The sequence below is a fragment of the Anabrus simplex genome, chromosome 1 (assembly GCF_040414725.1).
Source record: "Anabrus simplex isolate iqAnaSimp1 chromosome 1, ASM4041472v1, whole genome shotgun sequence".
NCBI lineage: Eukaryota > Metazoa > Arthropoda > Insecta > Orthoptera > Tettigoniidae > Anabrus > Anabrus simplex.
The window spans coordinates 1,712,774,331-1,712,796,457 of NC_090265.1; the positions used below are offsets into that span (position 1 = coordinate 1,712,774,331).

The 22,127-nt window shown below is 37.7% G+C and overlaps 1 protein-coding gene across 1 annotated transcript in view; it reads left to right on the forward strand.

Moving 5' to 3' along the window:
* Positions 1-22,127, forward strand: part of LOC136882127 (Ig-like and fibronectin type-III domain-containing protein 2) — a 159,877-nt gene that overhangs the window by 105,265 nt on the left and 32,485 nt on the right. Inside the window, exons 14-17 of the mRNA XM_068225671.1 lie at positions 1,195-1,387; positions 7,232-7,478; positions 16,035-16,213; positions 19,175-19,306. Of these exons, the coding sequence (XP_068081772.1) occupies positions 1,195-1,387; positions 7,232-7,478; positions 16,035-16,213; positions 19,175-19,306 (751 nt within the window). The remainder of the gene's footprint in view (positions 1-1,194; positions 1,388-7,231; positions 7,479-16,034; positions 16,214-19,174; positions 19,307-22,127) is intronic.

Genomic DNA, 22,127 nt, shown 5'->3' on the forward strand with positions numbered 1-22,127 from the left:
AGACAGAAAACCTAATTTTAACAACATGCAGTAATGTATTAATTTGTAAAAGCAGACCTGGCCAACAGCTGGAAACTGCAAATGAAGATGATGATGATTAATTTGTAAAGATTTCAATAGGCCTACTTCTAGTACTACTGTATTCTCTTCTTCACTTACAGATTAAAATCACATGAATGTATTAGACCTCACTTAAAATTATGCCCTCACATGAAACTGGTTAAAAACAATACAATAAAACATATTACAAGTTCAAACATGAACAACATTCATGTTACGTCCAATCTTGTCCTGTAAATTTCATGAGAGTTCATGTATGGTATTAATATTAAGCTGATTTGCAGTTATCAAATACTGTTGTGGTGTGGCATTTGTATGACCTTCATAAACCAAACACCATTCATTGGTCACATGTTGTTCTTCTTGATAAAGTTGATACAGTATGTGTCTGCTTTTACCATAAACAATTATTTTCAAGGCACATCCAATGGAAAGACATATAGGTGTGTTATAGCATTAACCTGCCAGGTTAAATTGAATTTTATCAAGGTGACTGATGTATTGCTACTCGATTCGAGATGATCAGTCTCCTTACATTGTGCCTCCACCCTCAGGATCACTGGAGCCCCAAGGACAGCTCTCACAAGGCAGTCAAGACAGCTGTTTTTTTATTGCTGTTATATAACTTGGGGAATCCTGTGTTTTTTTTGTTCTGTCCTGAACACTGGTAATTTGTGTACAATAAGCATTCAAGAATTGCTCATTTTGTAATCCTTCTCCAAAATCATGTTGTTCAGATGTTTCTTTATTCTTGGATTTTTCTACAGTGCCTTCAACTATTCTCTCCACAGCGAGCAATCAGTACATAAGGTTCACAATAGGATTTCAAGGTGGTCACGTGTCACTTCGCTTACTGTAACTGATTTTAAAATACACTGCAGTTGGATTCCACATCCTAGCAGTTAGTGTGGAATAGAATAGAGAAATTTGTCACGCAGGTAGCAGAGAGAGAAGAAGCGTGGGGGAGGAGGACAGAGAAAGTCAAGCAGGCTGTAAAGACCTTATGAGCACCCAGTGCTCTGCAGAGAGAATAGCTGAAGTCACTGTACTTGCTCAGTATCATTTACTATTTTCTCTGCAAGTTTTAATTTTGCTCATTTGATTCCACAAAACACCATGGTATATTTGTTTCAGGCTCTTCCACAAGTCAGCTGCTGACAGTGACTTCCAGATGGTAGAAACAAGTGTGACATCACACATGATTGAAGGTCTAAATCCCAATACCCAGTATATTGTCTACGTTACAGCTGTGTCCAAGAAGGGACAGAGCTTGCCGTCTGAAACGCTCATTGCATGGACTGATCCAGCTTACCCAGCATTTGTCGAAGTAAGTTGTGTTCCACATTCACTGAGGAGTGATGGTAATGGAAAAATAGGAATATGAGAGCAATTTTAAGCCACATTCTTACTCTGAATATTGTTAGAAATTGTTGCAGAACAACCCTATTTTTCTTTTATCAAATTTTTATTCTGTGACTTTGGCCCATAGTTTTTAGGTCTCTCTTTTGTACTCAGTGTGTCTGTACAAGTGAACAGTATACAGTAAAACCTTGGATTGCAAGTTTTTCACACTACAAATACTAGTGATCTGTCTGTTGAGTACCATGTAATCACAAATGAGTCAATCATTCCCCCACCTCCCCTTTCCCTCATGCTGTGGGGTTGTGGGTAATCTTCTCCCATGCTCGAGTTCAGTCAGCATGTCAGCATGCCTCAACACCCATATGAGTGTATACTACAGCATTGTGTGTAGATAAAACATTTTCTATTTTGTGTCCAAAATGTAGTGACTATTATTTAGTAACTTTACTACATCAATGACCCCTGTGAAGAAAATAGTTGAAGAGGAAGGCAATAAGAAGAAAAGGATAATTACGGTGAAAGAAATGAAAATATCATCGAAAAGTACAAACAAGGCATGCATCTCCCCAACTTCACAAGATTTTACACATCAACTAATTGTGCAATATTAAAGAACGAAAGGGTCCAGATGCAGCAAAAGAAGTCAAGAGAACACTAAAGAATGGACACATGTTCTAGAAGATGTGGGGAAGTTGCTTCTTGTGTGGATCATTTCATATCAATACGTATGTGTAATGAAACGTCTACATTTTAGTTATTTCTTATGAAAAAAGTGGCTTTTATATATGAGTGCATTGGATTAGAAGCATGTTTACAGAATGAATTATCCTCGCAATTCAAGGTTTCACTGTATGGTTTGATATTTGTAAATGAAGTAGTTCACCCTGATGCTTATTGCAAGTAAACCACACAATTAACTAAATTTCAATTTTAAAGAGTACGGTAGCTGAAAGTATTTTTCTTTTTCTGGCTTGTCCTCTCACATATCAACAAGTCTTTTGCCTGTTGCTCCTTATGAGGAAGCAAAGTTAAGTCATTTCAAAACATCAAGTTTTACAGTAGTTAGTTTAATTTCACATGTCATAAAATGGAAAGACTAACAGTGAAACTTGATTTTGTTCATGGAAGGCAGAAAACTAGGAAGAGCCAAGGAAGTTCCCTTCATGGATCATTGTTAGTGTCGGCTGCCATGGCCCAAGATCGTAGGTTTCAGCTAAGCAGAGGTAGATGGTAGAATGAAGTTCATTAGGCATTCCATGTCGTACAGTACCAACTTGTGTGAGATCGCTGGTGACACATTTCGTGTTTTCTTCTTCTGCTTCTTTAATGACTCTACAGTACTTGCACTATTTTCCTCCAGTTATCCTGATCTTGTGCCAGCACTTTTCCAGTTCCTGTTTCCCATTTTCTGTACAACTCCCTCGACTTCATCTAGCCACCTGGTTCTCAGTTGACATCCTCCTCTTTGTTCACCAGGATTTCCACTCCTTTCAAATGAAATACCTTACTTTCAGAAGCATCCAACATTTAAGCATCTGTTGATGTTAGTGTCCCTGTCTCTGAGGCATATGTTCACATCATTCTTATAAATGTTTTGTAGACTTGATGGTTCCTGAACACAGTAGGTTGTTTTTCTTAGTGTGTAAGAGTTTAAGGATCTATACTGTTATGATTGCGAGGTGGTCATCTAATTCAAATTATGAACCATGTACCCTCCACTTTCCTCAGAAATTTCTTACACTGAAGCCTCTGTTGATTTAGCAATTTTCTCACTCTATTTGGCAGGGGTTTCTCCTATTTTAGGAGCTGTTAATTTTATTACTACAACTATTAACATACAGGCTCAAGGAATATCATTAGATCAAACTCCTTTATTAGTATGGGCTGTAGCAAATCACAGTTCTTCTTCTTCTTCTTCTTCTTCTTCTTCTTCTTCTTCTTCTTCTTCTTCTTCTTCTTCTTCTTCTTCTTCTCCCTGTATTAGCTGATGCTGTTACTATACCATTTACTGACTGAAACTTAAATACTTCATTCTTTGATCCTACTGGTGGTGGAGATCCAATATTAACAGCCATTAGCCTCTGTATAGGTATATTCAGTGTTTACTTAACAAATGTAAATTTTTGAATTTCCTTAGTTATCAGCCAAAAAGGTTGCGGTTTCCTTCCTATCTGGTACAGTAAAACAGAACATTGAAATTCACATCCAGGCAAGCTTTAACCTCTTCACTCTAGCAGAGAAAGAGCAGGTGCAAGGCCTCAGGGTACAGGATACTTCCCACTCTCCACTATTTTACTCACATTTGTTCACGTTGTTAACCCTTTGCCATTTCTCATCTAAAGGTGGATGCCCAGCCGAATTACAGTGTTTTCCGACAGAGTCCTTTAAATCACAATAGGCACAGCAGCATAAATACCACCCTTTAAAAGAAAATAACTAGAAGTCGAACAAATAAAGATACAATGTAATTTCTTTTGCATTTCGTTCCTAAATGATTAGCACATATAAATGTGAACTCACCCTAATTTGGAATATCCACAATTTGCTCCTGATGGTATTCCGAAAAGCACCCATCCTGCGAGGTGGTAGATTGCAGTGCTTACATTTGAATGTTGTTTGTTTGCCTCTCCCAGAAGCTGCCCTATTTTTCATTTGTAAACACAAAGCACACACTTTGGCACAACCAGGTATCTTCACAAGAGAATGAAATAATTTAAGGGATGGACAGCGGATGGGTAAACTTCTTTTCCTGCCCGTACGTTTGCTGGACGTGAAGTTCCCAATCACCTGTTGCACCAAGTTGCACCAGAAGTTCAGCTGTCTGTTTCCATGAGCTGTGAGAGCTGGTCACTTACTCATATCATAAAGAATGAAACTGTTGACAATGCACACATTGATCACAAAATGAAAAATAAATTTCCACCAGTTTTTAGATGATCGCCCAACCCCATAGCATTCTCTTTTCTGATCACTGATGTTTTGTGTAATTAATGACAGCACGAGGACACACAATTTCTATTTCTTCACTGCCTTTACCAGTTTTTTTGTTTCACTGTACTATCATTCACAGAATCTGAATTTGTTGACAGCATAAGAACAGTACGTTTATCTTGCCAGACTGTTGCTGTTACGCCCTCATTTTGCATTTTCCTATATTTTCCCTGCTTGAGTTTCAACTGTGCAGGTTCCCTAAACTGGTCAGGCCAACCCTTTCTATTTACCCTCATTGCTGCACAACTATAGGTGTTATGGGTTAGCAATAATTTAATCAGTTTTGCAGAACTGAAAAAGTTATCAAAGTAAATGTGATGCCACTTTCCCCAGTATGACTCTGTCAGGTGTAAAACCATCTGCTCTCCTTTCTTCCCCTTGTAAATCTCACATTTCAGAAGGTAGCTATTTCCACTGTCACCAATACCCCATGCTTTGATACCCCATTTAGTGGGTTTCCCTGGGGGGTACTGTTTCAAGATAAATCTTCCCTCGAAACCTATCATAGCATCTACTGTGAGTTCCCGGCCAGGTGCATACAAAATTCCAAAATTTTTGGTAAGTTGCAGAGCTGATCTTGTTTTATACAGAATATTGTAATATTCATCTTGTGGTTTTGGCCTGTTTACATGGCTACTTAGATGTAAATATTACCCAAGTTTCCTAAACCATTTCAGTGTCATTGCCTGCCTTACTAATGGGCACATGCAGAAGTCTCCTAGGAAGTAATCATCTATTTCAGGTAAAACAACCAATCCCATACAAATTAGTACTCCTACATATTCCCTTATTTCATCAGCATTAGTGTCTTGCCAGGTAGTATCAACAGTGACAGTTTTTCTTTATAAAGATTCATTATGAATATTGTCTGCTGTGCTACTAGCTCATAAAATTGCGATCTCGCAAATAATTCAAAAGAATCTTTTTCTGAACTCCCAGAAGGTAAATCGTGATTTGGACTGGCATTGTTTTCCCATATTTTCAGTTCATCAAAATGAATATTGTGACTCCAGATATCACTAGTAACATTTCTTTGTAGCCCTGTCCCTCGATGTTCTCACAATATTTGTTCATGCTCATGATTCTCGGAATCATGATCACTACTACATTCATCAGAATACAATTCTGAACCACAACTAGAAAGCTCACTATCTCCACTAACTTCTAACATACAGTAAGTTACCTTCAATTTCACATTATTTCATACCTTGCGACACAACTCCACAATTAGAAGACATAGTGTGAACTTGAACAAGAATAATCTCTTACTGAAAGACAATGTTTATAAAGTAGGTCTGCTTGAGAAATACACACAGCAAATGCTGTCAACAAGGTTCTGACAGCTTGCTGGGTCAAGGAAATACAGTGTGATTTCACAAGACCCTTCAATATTTCTCTCAACACACTTCTAATGAATGCAAGTGTGACGAGCGCTTTGGAGCGTTAGGGACGGCAAAGAGTTAAGATACATCATGTTGACTGCTTTTCATAATTATAGTGGTAAATTGTTCAGTCAAGTATATTTGTGCATGTATTATCATTTTCATTCATGCAAATCTTCCCATCCTCCTTTTAGATCCGAGGCTTTGGACAGAGTATTGGCAGAGTTAAATCTTTCATGTCTTCAGTTTCTTCAAAGTCACTACCCATTATGAGGATAATAGCTTCATCTGTGGCAGAAACTTTCTTATGCATTATAAACTACAGTTCCACAATGTGTTAAAGCTGCCTATAGAAGCATTAATACATTGGCAGTGATCAGCACTGCCATAGTGAAGGACAGATAAGCCAACAAATGTTAACTCAAAATACAGTACCTGGATACTTTTTTTTTTTTTTTTTTTTTTTTTTACAGCATTATGCCCATCTCTGGAGCACAACAGAACTTATTTAGCTAATGTTGATTTATCTTCTCCCAAAATCTCTTCATTTGGGCACTGAACATTTTCCTCCTTTCTTCACTCCGTTCCTGGTATTAATTTTCTCAGAAAAATTGAATGGATGAAAACCATAACAGTATAAGTAGTATTTTGGTCATTCAGAGAAAAAGGCATTTAAACATCTTAACACTCATATGAAGCATGCTATTTGTAGTTATACCACCCATCACTAGAGCGCAGAATATTACCGCTATCACTTGTATCTTTTTGCTCGTGAAAAGATACAACCTCCCAGAGTTACATCCTGCCCTTAACTCTTTTTTTTTTTTTTTTATGTCATTTATACCATTATGGTTTTCATCCATTCAATTATGGTTGTTGACTGCATTTCAACTGGAGTCAAAATCTTGAAAAATTTCCTGTGGGATGCAAGTTACCTGAAAGTCTTTTCCTATTTCACTAAGCCAGTTGCTCTTGGCTCGTCATTGTTCATTCTGATAACGTGGCCATAGAACTTTAATCGCCTTTTTCTGATGATGTCAGTGATCTTTTCAGAATGTTGTTGTTGTTGTTGTTGTTGTTGTTGTTGTTGTTGTTGTTGTTGTTGTTGCTGTTGCTGTTGTTGTTGTTGTTGTTGTTGTTGTTGTTGTTGTTGTTGTTGTTGTTGTTGTTGTTGTTGTTGTTGTTGTTGTTGTTGTTGTTGTTGTTGTTGTTGTTGTTGTTGTTGTTGTTGTTGTTGTTGTTGTTGTTGTTGTTGAGAGTGGGTAGATGAAGTATGTTATATCTTTGTCCTATTTTTGAGAATTTACCTTTTGCCATGTTTCCTTTCACTGCTCCCTCTATCTTCATAAATTATTTCAGCTTCAGTTAACAGACCTTTCAATAACTGTTGTAGTTCACACACACAGTTCTAGTAGTTGTGTTTCTGTAACTTTCAGCCTCCAACAGTACATCCGATCAACTTGGTCATAGAAGGAAGCAGCATGACAATTCTTTGCATTGCTATGGGAACTCCTATGCCCACAATCTCGCTGTACATCTCTGGCCGACTGGTGCGACAGGAAGTAACAAGACACATGGTCACCGTCATTCACAATGTTACTCGTGACATGGACCAGATCTCCTGCTATGCTGACAATGGATACGGCACTCCAATGCAGGCTTCTAGAAAGATCACAATCAGCCGTAAGTAATTAGTGGTTAAATAGTACAATAAGGTAACATGTGGTACACCATCTCTCTTCTCTTCACACCATTGGACTGCGCCTTATATCCATCATACTGTCCCAGTATCTGTTGTAAGGAGGGATGGTCAAATACTGGGGTGTGTAGTGTGTTCCCATTTCCAAATCTAAAATACTGATGCTTTCTTGGCCCAGATATTTATTTCTTACATCACACTTGCTCAGACAGATTTTTGATGATGATTTTAAAGGAAAATCTAGGATCGACAAGAACTGGTCATGGTCTTAATTAAGGTACAACCCCAACTTTTGCCTACTGTGGAAACGGGAAACTAGAAAAGGCATCTTCATGGCTGCCAATGGAGGGGATTCAATCCACCATCTCCCAAATGCAGTCTTCCAGCTACATGGCACATACCATGCAGCCAGCTCTTTTGATATGGCCCAGACTAATACACACAATACCTCTGAGCTTTGCCACATGAAAGAGAGAAACTGTACACTTCACAAAGACTTTGTTTTACTTGCTCCAAGGACAAACTCAGCAGACCTTGACTGTTTTAATAGTACCAAAAGGTTTGAATTTCAATGAGTGTTGTTCTATTGATAACATGGAACTTTCTTTCATCATTAGATGGCTTACTATGCTGTAGAGTATTCTGAGAAGAAATTCATATTGCCATGTTTCCTTGGCCATAAGTTAGAAAATAGAAAATAATGAGACCATGAGATTAATAAAACAAGGGGGTAAATATTCAAGGAAACATAATAAAGGATAAATAAAGAAGAAAGAAAAGATAGAATTGAGATGAGATGAAGATAAGATGGAGGGGACAGAATTAAATTTAATTAAATACTTAATTACTGGTAAATTTTAAGTAATTATTTACATCTTTCTTTTGGTTTTGTCTCTTTAACTTTCTTTAGTTGTGACAATCTCAAGGAAACCATACCTTTAGTCACAGAGCAAGATTTTACAGGATGAGAAGAAAACATGATGTGGTACTGACTTTTTATTTCAGCACCATCTGTTAGCCTGATCCTTAAACTACACAAGAGTGCTGACAGTGCACTGGAAAGTCCCTCGATGCACGTTATGCACATTTAGCAAGTAACTCTGCAAATGCTGTTTAAATGTTAAACTTACAGGAAACTTTCAAGCTAGAGACTTCTTATTTTTCAGGAAAATGAAGCAGATACTGAATTATAGGTCAGATAAGCTTGAAATGTTAGAAAGAAGAATCATTAGAAAAATTGTGGGCCCAATGAAGAATGCAGAAATGAATAATTAAGAAATCAGGAAATCGATCAGGACATAGAAATTATAACACAACTTATAAGAAACAGGAGTTTGCTACTTTTTTGGCAATATCTTTAGAATAGACGAACACAGATCAATAAAAAAGATATCATATTCAAATTCCTTTGGGAGAAAAGTCAACAACAACCTGGATTCGAGAGCTCAAGAATGGTTTGGAGGTAATGGAAGAGAAGAACCAAAGAAAAGAGGGATTTTTAGGAATAAAGCTTTAAATTAAGGAAAAAGGGAAAAGAAAACTAGTACAAAGTGGTCTAAATAGAGAAGGAAGGAACACAGCAAAAGGATGAAGGACTATTGAAAATGAGGAATTAAAATTGGTACATGGTTCCTAGCAGGCCATAATGGGAGGAAGAAGAGGAAGAAGAACTACAAACATTACATTTTCCAACTTAAGGTATCATTTTTGAATGATAGTCACATATTCTTCCCATCTTTTTCTGTTCCCCCATTTCAGACTGATTTCTTAATTCACCTTTTGGCTGTACTGGCCATTTTTTAGTTCTTCCTCCTTAGCTTTTGGTGATTTACATTTGAGTAGCAGAATAACCAATGATCACAGAAGCAATGATGACATAACATAAAGTCTAAGTCAAGTAAGGAAGCTTTTCTAAAGAAAAGAAATTTGCTTACCTCAAGCACAGATTTACACATTAAAAAGAGATATTGCTGAAGACATTTGTGTAGAATATGGCACTGTATAGGAAATATAGACAGTAACTTTAATTGAAAGAAAGCGAAGAGAAGATAAGAGAAGAAAAGTCTCTGACCCATTATTAGTTAATGGCCACTGCTTTTTTCTCTGTACGCTCAACTTAATTTTTCTCCCTAACAGGGGCGAATGCTGGTCATGAAAGTCAGGCTTGCTCTTCCATTCGTGAAAGTTGGTGGGGTGGGGCATGCATAGTTCTGAATGAATACAATTTATAAACCCAATAATCGCTAAATCACATGAACATTTTAATCATCGGTTACATTCAAACTGGTTATGTCACACCTTCAGGAATGGCCAAAATAATAACAATCAGACACATTTTATAATTATTAACACATCATGACAAGCCAATGATTATATAATTTAAACAAGCAAACGTCAAACTATGTAAACAGAAAAATTGCGACTATTTATTAGATCTCCCTACTTGAAAACAAATTCTACTCTGCGGCTTCTCTTTACAAAACCATCAATAACTTCATCACAGAAAGAGGACTGTAATCTAATTTTTGCAAGCAATCCTTTTTCAATCGACAACATAGCTAATGATGATAGCCTCTCCTGACCTTGAGTCGATCTGCAATATGTATTAATGCGTCTCAGTGTTGAAAGAGAACGTTCTGCAGAGGACGTAGTAGCAGGAATTGTTGCTACAAGTTTGATGAGCTTGAAAATTTCTGGCATACCCATGTACAATTTATTAGTATGCATAAACTGCATTAAGTCTTAAACACTTTTCTCTTTAAAATCGCAAGATGAATATATCACACTTAATTCGGTTTTTAAGCGAACAGTGTCGAAAAATGACCCACAGGTCTTTTCTAGGGCAGTAACATCACTGTCTGGAAACCTATTTCTGTGCTTCTCAAACAAATCACAATCCAACAGCGAGAAGAACACAAATTTCTTTATGCATTTAAAACGCTCTCCTATTTGGACAAGTACATTGTCAATAATTTCATTGAATAGACGTTTGTATTTTGATTTTTCTGGTTCATCACTAATTCTTCGATTTTTAGAGCACGGCTGTCCTCCATAAACATCAATTTCAGTATCACCATGTCCGTACAAACTATCAAAATCTTCATCTCTCATAGACTGGATATTTAAAAGGAGCTCCTCAACCTTCTTGCCACAGTACTGAATATCCAGACTTTTTGTTTGTAAAATATTGAACACAGTATCGGAGAATGAAAATATCTTGGAGAACACTGCCAGCAGAAATCTAGTGTTGAACTTAATTAAGAAGAACAAAAATCCTTGTGCTTTCAATGTAGTGTCCTCATCCCAGTCGTCTGAAGTATCCTGTACATGTTGAAAGAATTTTACCAGCGTATCATAATATTCGTTCACAGTATTAATAAGACGTCAAGCAAAATTCCATCTCGTTGGTGCTAATGTTGGCAACTTCTTCTGAATAAAATCTCGAAGAGCAGCTGTTCTCTTTGTAGACTTTGAAAAAAAAAGCAGCAAGTCCTGACATTGTTTGGAAGAAAATTGTACATTCTTTGATTTTTGAAGCAGACTGCTGTAGAGTTAAATTCAATAACAATGCACAAATGTCGCATATGGATACTGGTCTTGAAGTAGTTTATTAAGCCCATTCACATGACCGGCTAAGACAGCAGCACCGTCATATGTTTGAGCCACAATCTTTTCTTCACAACTGAACTCTTTTAAAATAGCACGAACATGATTTATTTATTTATTTATTTATTCCTGACTTACATTTGTGGCGAAGTTAGGGCTCACGGCCCTCTCTTACACTTAACCACTATAAACAGAATTTAAAAATGTAAACATAAAAGTAAGACATAGAAATTCTAAAAAGAAATAATACTACAAACAGATAATTCTAAGACTACCGGTAAGTTAGGCCTACATATCAGTACAGCAATTACTGTGATAATTACTAATAATAATAATCATAACAATATTAATAATAATAACAATATTAATATTAATAATAATAATAATAATAATAGTAAATGAAGAAAACCCATTCACACAACATACACACAATGACTCACACAACTCAGTTTTATGTTACCAGGAAAAACTTTCTGCAGGCAGATTTGAATTTATGAGAGGAAGTAAGGTGCCGAATGTCCATTGGGAGTGTATTCCAGAGTCTCGATGCGGTAACTAAAAAGGATTGATTGTAGGAATTGGTTCGACTTAGTGGAATTTCAAGTAAGGAACCAGAACGGGTACTAATTTCATGGAATGAGGAAAGGAAACGAAAATTAGAAGAGAGGTAAGTAGGAGTGTTCGTCGAGAGCACTTGGTAAACAAGTGTCATTAGGTGATAATTCCTTCGTTCATTTATGCGTAGCCATTCCAATGTTTTGAAATATGGTGTAACATGAGTGTCATGTCGCAGTTGGAAGGCATATCGTATGCATGAGTTTTGTGCTCGCTGAAGTCTCAAAGCTTGTTCAGCATTTAGATTGACTAGTACTGTATCACAGTAGTCTAAAATTGGGAATAGTAGTGCTTGGATTAATTTTAATTAAAGTTTTTGAGGAAAAGAATTCTTGTGACGTTTCAGGGGATATAGAGCTGCATGAACCTTTCTACATACATTTGTTACGTGTTCATTCCAGGTCAGATTCTCATTGATGGAGATTCCAAGATTAGTTACATTTTTAAGGTACGGTACAGCAATGTCATTGATTATGATCGGAGGAGGATTGATATTGCTTATTACATGTAATAATTTAGAGTTTCCTGTACATGTTGTACATCATGACAAGCCAATGATTATATAATTTAAACAAGCAAACGTCAAACTTTAAGAGGGCTCCAGCAGTGCGATCTTTACTAAAGTCAGCAAAACCAAGAAACCTCTCTTGAATTTCACCACTTTCACCTACAAAACAGCGTAAAGTAGAGAGTTGTGACTTATTAATAATATCGGATGTTTCGTCCAACATTATTACCACAAAAGTTGCTTGCTTAAGCTCCTCCTTTATTCTTCTCACAATTACTGAACTTATTTCTGCTATTAAATCATTTTGGATTGCAGACGACGTCCCTCTAAAAATGGTGGAGTCTTTCAGATGAGCTGCCAGAAGAGGATTATATTCACTTATAATTTGTAGAAGTTCGATGTAATTCCCTCTGTTTACGGAAGTTGCAGACTCGTCATGTCCGCGTAATGGTAGTTCCCGTTTTGCTAAAAAACACACTGCATCGATCAGTCGTTTAAGTATGTCACGATTTTTCTTTACCTTTTCATTATGAAGTTGGTCACTGATGCGTTTCTGTTCATCCAGCTGGTGGTCGATCCTTGTACGCCCAAAGCTATTTAACTGCAAGAAACACTTCATATGGTTTGCAGATTTCTCATGTCTTGTAATGAACAGTGTCAAGGTGTTCAAATTGTCAAAGTCACTTTTACACCATACACCGTTATCAGCAGATAATAGTAAACACGACCAGCAAAACAGTCTATTCAGTTTCTTGGACCCTGTCAACCAGTGCGTATTATATTGAGATACAGAGAACGAACGTACCTACATATTCTCTATTTTTTACCGTGTGCTGTCTCTTTAAATCTGGCAGCGCCGGACAGGGCCTGCCATTCTTAATAATGTCTGTTTTCTCTTGGGTAGTCCGAGGAGAAAATGGATTTGGTAACAAGCTGTCAATAATGCATGGTTCAGAACCCATTGCAGCACGTCAAATCATTCAGAATAGATGATCAGGAACTTACAGTACACTACTCACTGACACAACACACTAGATCTGTAGCTCTCAGACCAGAGCTTCCAACTACACATTACACACGTGACAGCTTGCAACCGGCCTTGGAGAGAAGAAACCTGCGCGCGCATACATTTCTCGCTGTGTCGACAGCTCTGCTGAAGCTCTTAAGACACGAGCAAGCCTCGCTGGACTCGCCAAGATATATGCAACATGCGATTTGTATAATGCAGATCTATTACAGATACAGTACATATTGTAATTTTTTTAACTCGCCTGCTTTAGAAAAATATTGCGCTTGCTGCGCAAGCGTAGCATGCTCGGAGAAATCGCCCCTGCTCCCTAATCTGCAAGATATTGTGTTAGTGCAGTTTGTATGGGTGTAATTTTGATCAGACCAGTGACTGCTTATTATCACAGTTGTTCCGGTATTGGGTGACTAAATATTTATTTGGACTAAATGTCCAGATATGTAGCCACCAACCATCTATGCAATCAATCAATCAATCAATCAATCAATCAATCAATCAATCAATCAATCAATCAATCAACCAATCAATCAACCATCCAAACAAACAATCACTACTGATCTGCATTTAGGGCAGTTGCCCAGGTGGCAGATTCCCTATCTGTTGTTTTCCTAGCCTTTTCTTAAATTATTTCAAAGAAAGTGGAAATTTATTGAACATTTCCCTTGGTAAGTTATTCCAATCCCTAACTCCCCTATCTATAAACAAATATTTTCCCCAAATTGTCCTCTTGAATTCCAACTTTATCTTCATATTGTGATCTTTCCTACTTTTAAAGACACCATTCAAATTATTCGTCTACTAATGTCATTCTACTCCATCTCTCCACTGACAGTTCGGAACATACCACTTATAATACTTATAATACCAGGTTCCCTATGGGAATCAACATCTTTATCACATACCACTTAGTCGAGCAGCTCGTCTCCTTTCTTCCAAGTCTTCCCAGTCCAAACTTTGCAAAAGTTTGTAACGCTACGCTTTTGCAAACTGTCCACTTCATGACCGTATCAATGAATTCAATCAACAAATTATTAAACAAATTAATTTAAAACACCACCTAATCAATACTTTATTTCTTGCCTTTGAGCAGAATTATAAAAACGTTATCATATACAGGACAGGTTTTGACCACTTAGTGGTCATCTTCAGCTGTCTTTAAAATAGCTTAGATGAAACAATTTGATTAGTAAGTACATTAAAATCTTAAATTACTTTCCCATGGGAAGTTACTATTGCTTAAAGCGCTTGAAATTTGGGAGGGGAAAGGGTTAGGGAATAAGTGGGGGAGATTTTAGTGATGTGGTGTGTAAAATGGTACTTAAATTACAATTCATGTCTACGGCAAAAAAACTTCTAATTTCTAATTAAACGCATTTGAAAAGTCTAAAGCGTCTGTAATTGGGCACTTTTTGTAAAAACACTAGGTGGCTTGATCTTGCTTATGCTAGAATCGATGTGTATAACAGTCTTCAAGTGTCTTATTGATTGTCTGTTGTGTTGATTATCTTCCTTTAAAGTTGATTTTTATTTTTAGTATGAGGTTGTGTTGAACTGTTAATATACAATGGTTTTAACATAAGCAAGATCAAGCCACCTAGTGTTTTTACAAAAAAGTGCCCAATTACAGACGTTAGAGACTTTTTAAATATGTTCAATTATAAAATAAGTTTTTTTACTGTAGACGTGAATTGTAATTTAAGTACCTTTTTACACACCACACCACTAAAATCCCCCCACTTATTCCCCCCCCCCCCTCCTCTCTCAAATTTCAAGTGCATTAAGCAATAGTTATAAGTTCCCATGGGAAAGTAATTTAAGATTTTAGTGTACTTACTAATCAAATTGTTTCATCTAAGCTATTTTAAAGACAGCTGAAGATGACCACTAAGTGGTCGAAACATGTCCTGTATATGATAATGTTTTTGCCCAAAGGCAAGAAATAAAGTGTCAATTAGGTGGTGTTTAAAATTAATTTTTTTAATAATTTGTTGATGCTACGCTTTTGTTGGAAATCACCCAGAACAAATCGAGCTGCTTTTCTTTGGATTTTTTCCAGTTCTTGAATCAAGTAATCCTGTGAGTGTCCCATACACTGGAACCATGCTATAGTTGGGGTCTTACCAGAGACTTGTATGCCCTCTCCTTTATATCCTTACTACAACCTCTAAACACCTTCATAACCATGTGCAGAGTTCTGTACCCTTTATTTATAATCCCATTTATGTAATTACCCCAATGAAGATCTTTCCTTATATTAACACCCAGGTACTTACAGTGATCCCATAAGGAACTTTCACCCCATCAACACAGTAATTAAAACTGAGAGGAGTTTTCCTAAAAGGGCATGAAGAAATGTGAGCATTAAAGGGTTAAAATGATGTGTAACACAGGAATGCAAATGAAGGCATATTGAATGAAGTTATTGAGAGGAGATTAAGACACCTTGAGACATTCAGAACTTGTTCATAACTTTGGAGCAAAGTTTAGGAGTGAGAAGGAAAGGCCAAGACATTAATATGACAAATTAGATGTAAGATGCAATATTTAATTAGAGATGAAGAGGTTAGGTGAGAATAGGGTGTGATCAACAACCCACATACCACAATATCATGCTTGCCCCAACTACATGGAATGTTGAAAAATCTTGGTATTCAGAGGGACAAAGTATTCTTAATAGAGATTCATTTGCCTTGTAGTTGAGCCTGTGAGTTTCCGATGTTATTAAAATATATACATCTCTCTTATATAAATCCTATGATTAAACTGTTATTTTGTTGCCTCCAGATCCACCACACATTACAGCGTCCATAATTACGATGGCTGCCCTGGGTGACTCGGTGGTGCTCGAGTGCCAGGTGGATGCTCACCCAGAGCCCAAGATGATGTTCTGGAGAGATCACAGTGGGAGGATCCCTGTCATCCAAGGAGGGAAGTACGACATCACCACTTATCCTTCTAAAGATGTAAGTGCTGTCAGGCTGAAATTTTAAATACATTTGTTGTTGTTGTTCAAATTGCTTATTAAAGTTAATTCTTGTTATGCATGGCAGAAGATACAAATGTTCAAAAAGCAGGACATTTGAGAAAATTGCTAAGAGCCTCATGAGCTCATGAGACACCACCGCAGTGTTCTCCCCAGAAATTTTCGTCAGTCAGGTAACAGGAATGAGTAGCCGGGTGGGGAAAGCTAGGTAAAAAATGAATGATAACATTTCAATGTATTTCCCTCAGGGCATTAGCAATAATATCACACAGGTAAACACTAACTGTAAATTTGAACTATTTTAGTGTTATTATCAGGAACAAGACATAACCGAGTATTCTGAACTTCTAGAGTTCTACTGCTCGTTCATAATCATGTAACACTGGGGCTTACCACTTGGTTGGTGTGGAGTGCCATACAGGTTTGTGACAGTGGTGGTGGTGGTGATTATTGTTTTAAGAGTAAGTACAACGAGGCAACCATCCTCTATATAACACTAACCAGAGAGGAATCTGCCTCTGCAGGGTAATGGTTAGCATTATTACTTGCTATCCTGGGGGGCCTGGGTTCAATTCCCAGTACTGTCAGAATGGTAGGAGGGCTGGCATGTGGTTAAAATGGTACATGCATTGGGGGTGTGCCTGAAAAGAGTTGCACCACCTTGGGATGAGGACACGAGTTTACTTCACCAGAGAGAAAAAATGGAAGGGATCCAACACTTCGAAAAATGAAGGTATTGGCCAAAGAAAGACAAGGTCCATGAAGGGCATGAAAATGAAAGATTCCCTAGGCCTCGAATGCTCTAATACCATCGGGGTCAGAAAAGAACAAGAGTTGACCAAGGGAGGTCGTATAGGGTAGATGAAATTGAGGAGCCTGGCACAAGTAAGTGAAGCAATGTAAAGATTCAACTAAGGGCCCCGTGGTCACCAATCCACGCTCCCAAGTTAAGAGCCACTGGGGCCCCTTATACTCGACTCTTACGACAGCCAGGGAATACCATGTGTGTGTTATTCTACCGTCCCCACCCATAGGGGAGTTTGTGATGTCATGCCGAATCAATTGCTCGCATGTGATTCCATGCTAATCCAGAACACACTACATGTGTGATAGTCAAGCTAATCATTTAAACTCTGATGTAAGCACCCAATGACTCAAACATGTATTCATATTTAGTAACTAGCACTTACCTAGGTTATGTTAGCTGAGCAATCTGTAAAAACGGTCCTAGGGAGAACATTGCACCACAGATAATCATAATCTTCATTGTTGAGGATCATTTTCAGTTGCCGGGGTGTGGTTTATGAGCCTCTTTTTTCATCCCTGTAAATCAGTTCTCCATTTCAACATTTGTCCAATTAATCTCTGTATTGATCACAATCTGTTTCACTTCTTACCCCTGGTCTGGTGCCCTTAACTTCTCTCTCCATCCTTATTGCTCCTGGGAGGCATTCTTTTAACATACTGAAGTCATCTCAGTCTTAATCTTACAAGAGCTTTGTAAACTTTGTTCCTTTCCATTACTGATACTGACCTATTCTGTTCCTTTTCCCCTTCTGTACTTATCCTGTTTTCTTAGTCTTTTACTGTCTGTATTCAACTTTACTTTTTGTCTCTTCTTTTTGCTATGTTACTGGACTCTTCTTTTCCTACACTTTTGGCATCAAGACTAAAGATCTGGCAAGATCCCATCTGGGATTGGGCTGGATTTTCCCCCTAACCAGACTAAAATAGCAATATTACAATATCTTCAGAAAATATCTCTTAGAGCACCTTCCCAACCACTTACATTCTAGTTGACCCATCTCGCCAGGAGAAATTGATACAGACAAAGAATATCAGAATATATTACATTGATGCCAACAGATAGTTTAAGGTAAATTAAGAAAGAACACCAAAAAACAAAAACAAATCGGAGGAAAATGGAAAGTTAAGCAAGAGGCAGCTGCAGTGTAAACTTCAAATCTTCACCTCTCAGTTTATAGTAAAAGTGCTGTACACAAAGTTTGCACTGAAGTAAATAGTTCTAAAGGTATTGTAAAAATGTCCAAAATGATTCGTTAATCAATATTCCTCCCATATTAAATTTTCAATTTGTTTTGACGAGGAATTGACAATTACCATTCACTTCGAAAGTGAATAAAAGAGAAATGCTTTGATTACAAAGTGTGGTACAAATGTTCTTACCTCATGTCCTTTCCTGTCGCACAGCAGTCCTGAGTGCACAAGTATATTTTGACTAGAGACATGTACCGGGAGGAAAGTGATCCCTCTCCAACAGGCCAAAGATCCATCTCAAGGAGTATTCATACCAGGCAGTATATATGTGTGTGTTGGAGAGAGGAGAAGAAAGGGGAGGTCATGATATATACACGCACTCCTAGAACATGCTGGAAGTTAGGAGTTGAGAATTTAGCACTGATGACGTCATCCGGCATTGGCACAGACGATCAGCTGGCAATATTTCTACACTCATCGCGGAGTGCAGAGGCAAAAAACTGGGAAGATTTGAGCAATATTTGATGAATAAGGGTGGAGGTGAGTAGAGTCCATTTCAATAGACAGAGAGCCTGTCTAAGTGAAGACAGCAATGTTTAACAATGCAGGAAGTGTCCTTTTTCGCTTTTGTTTTTACGTTTATAATTGTCTCCTCTTTCTGTTGTTCCCTCTTCCCACACTGTGCTGTCATCATGATTAGCTTATTTCTGTCCCCACCTTTCTATATATGACTCATTTATCACTAGTTTCTTCCTTTCCACAACTTAGATACAGAGAAGATAACTTGAGCCTATCCTTCAAGCGTAAGGTGGATACTGCCTGAAGAATGAGCAGCTGAGCATGTGAATTTCATTTTGAAGAGTTAACACTTCTGAAGTGTTTCCTCTATTCTTTGTTAGTGCAATAATATTTACTTACCCATTTCTATTTTCTTTGATTCTAGGAAGAAGCTAAATACATCATGCATTTAACAATTCACAAAATTGCTGATGCAGATGAAGGAGACTACTTCTGTCATGCTGAAAATGCCTTTGGAAGTGCCACTCAGCCTGTCTCAGTCAGGATTAGAAATGTGGTAAGTTTCAGTTCTCGTATCTCGTACAATGTTAACCCACGAGGGGTTGCGGCGAAAGAGTTGCATGATGGGTCACACATGGTCGATTTGACCAGGGAGTATAAAATACCAGTTACTGTAGCAAAATGCATTGCATTATTAACACTTTGAAGATGAATGATCTGCACCGTACATCAATGGTAATGTTCTGTGGAGGACGAGCGACATACACCGTACAGCACTGAGTTCTAGTACTTGCATACCCACTTCAACATACTAAAAATGTTAGCAGAGTGCTGGAACACATTTCTCAGTTCATTAAAAAATACCAGGTAGCAGTACAACCTAATTCTAATATGCTACTAAGTTGGTTCTACCGAGGAAGCTTCATAGCCGCATGCTCTCGCGCAGCCGAAGGCTAGAGCCAATTTCCACAATTAACATAATTCTGTCATTTCTCAATGATTAGTAAGTATCTTGTTTTTCATAAAAGTATCATGGTGTGTGTAACTTTTCATGTTTTTAATATTCATTGTGAAAATTTAAAAACTGAAAATAGATAAAGGGGTTTTAATTTATTTATAAAAGTTAGCAGTTTTACTTCAATTTTCAAAAAAAAAAAAAAGTATGTATGCATAGCTCAAACATTGCTGAATCCAAAATAGGTTTGTGACTGTAAGTAAGGTTATCAGTTATTAGTATAAAAATGTGTAAACGCACTAAAATGCTCAGTCCACAGTGTAAGATCTAACTTCACCTGCTCAGTCTTCAATTTAAGGAAAAATATGTCCATGAAACAAAATACCACTTTTTAATGCAAAACAAATTGCATTATTAAAAAAATATCCATGAAACCAAATACTAGTTTATGTAGCAAAACACATCGTATTGCTAATACACCATTCTATATACAAATTAACACAACAATAATTCACTGAAAAAATAAACCTTGAAACAAAACACTTCTATACTGACAACAAAGACCAGGGACAGCAAACGTCGGGAGTCGCACACGGCGGAAACAACCAGGCTTACAGATAAAGCTCTCCACTAACTGACTGGTGATGGAAGAGGTAACAGCGAATGTAAACACATGCAGTGGACGAGTCCATTGAAAGGTAGAGGAGGGAAGGAAGTTTTATACTGTGAATCTGTTTCAAAAGAATAAAAAATGTATGCACCCAGTCTAAAAGACCCTGACATGATCCTTCGCAGGTTAAAATGGTTTTATGTTTAGAACTCAAGAAGTCTTATTGGCATGCAGTTTGCTTTATTGCTCTGTACAGTATGACATCATCCACAAAAGGCTTCATCTTTGACTCCATTTCTACTGGGTGAGTTGGCCATGCGGTCAGGTGCGCACGGCTGTGGGCTTGCATCTGAGAGATAGTGGGTTTGAATCCCACTGTCGGCAGTCCTGAAGAAGGTTTTCCATGGTTTCCCATTTTCACACCAGGCAAATACTGGAGCTGTACCTTAATGAAGACCATGACTGCTTCCTTCCAACTCCTGGGTGGGCATTGGGTAAAGCATGGCTCTCTAGTGAGAGTATATTTTCCCTGTTGAGCAACAGTTACAATGACTGTTTGATTTTGATGGTAGTTTTTGATAAGTGAAGTTGCTATGGCAGACATGAAAGTAGAAAATGAAGGTGATAACAAGGTCCATATGTTGAGCCACATGCTTGTGTGACAGTGGGGAGGTATATCTACTCATGTTGTTCAAAGGGAAGCACTTTGCGATGTAGAGATATATTATTACTCCAAAACTTTGTTCGCATATGTCCCAGCTCCCAGCTAGCCATGAGTAGCAGCCTGCTCCTGCACTAGTGAGTGACACGTGCTGTGACTGCTACTCACGGGTGTAAAATTACGGCCTGCATGTCCTACAATGCAGGCGGGCCCAGGCCTTTAAGGGGCACCGCAGACTCCTCACACAAAAAATATATATATATACAGTACATCTAGCCTAATGTCATTCTGCACAGAAATGGTCTGGGCAGTTTTGTAGAACCAGTCGATTCTTTTTAAATTTGTACGTTGAGCAGTTTATTGTACTGAGTGTTACACAGCAAACCAATGTTTGCCCTTACCATCTCTTGCAACACCACGACATGCTCATTACAAAAGACCTGCACAAAATTATTGCAAAATGAAAATTCATACCAAAATATCATATTTCAGTTAGAAAATGATGATTTGTTGATGTGTAGTGCACCTGAGATCGTATTCTGCACAAATTTTGCATAACATTTAACTTTAGTCACACATTTACTAAACAAAAATGTATAATGCTAATAAGAAGTTGGTGTAGTAGCAATCACTCAACTCATTTTTGAACGAGCTATCTCTGCTCAAGGTTAATAATAAATTAGGCTTATCAGTTGTAAAGCAAAAAGCAAAGTCACATCCGTACAGGCCATGAAGGCCCTTGGAGGAGTGGAAGGTAAAGGCTTCCACCATTGTTAACCTCGGCACGTGATGAGGTAGAGTGGTTAGCTCTACACCCGGCCGCCTTTGCCCCCAGGAATTAACCTGGTACTCAGTTTTGGTGTAGGCTGAGTGAACCTCAGGGCCATATGCACCTCCAGAAGTGGAAATCTCGTTTCTTAAATTTTATGACTTCCTGACGGGGATTCGAACCCACGTCCTTCCGGGCGAACCGAGCGCGCCTTTACCGCCTCGGCCAGGCAGCCTTCCTTATCAGTTGTGGGGTTTGATATTTTCAAACTTTATTTGAACATTTTTTAATTTAATTTTTCGTTGTTTTTGTAATTGAATAAATTACTATAACCAAGACTTCAGTATCAGTTACAGTATAGTTCTGAAGTTACTGAAAAATG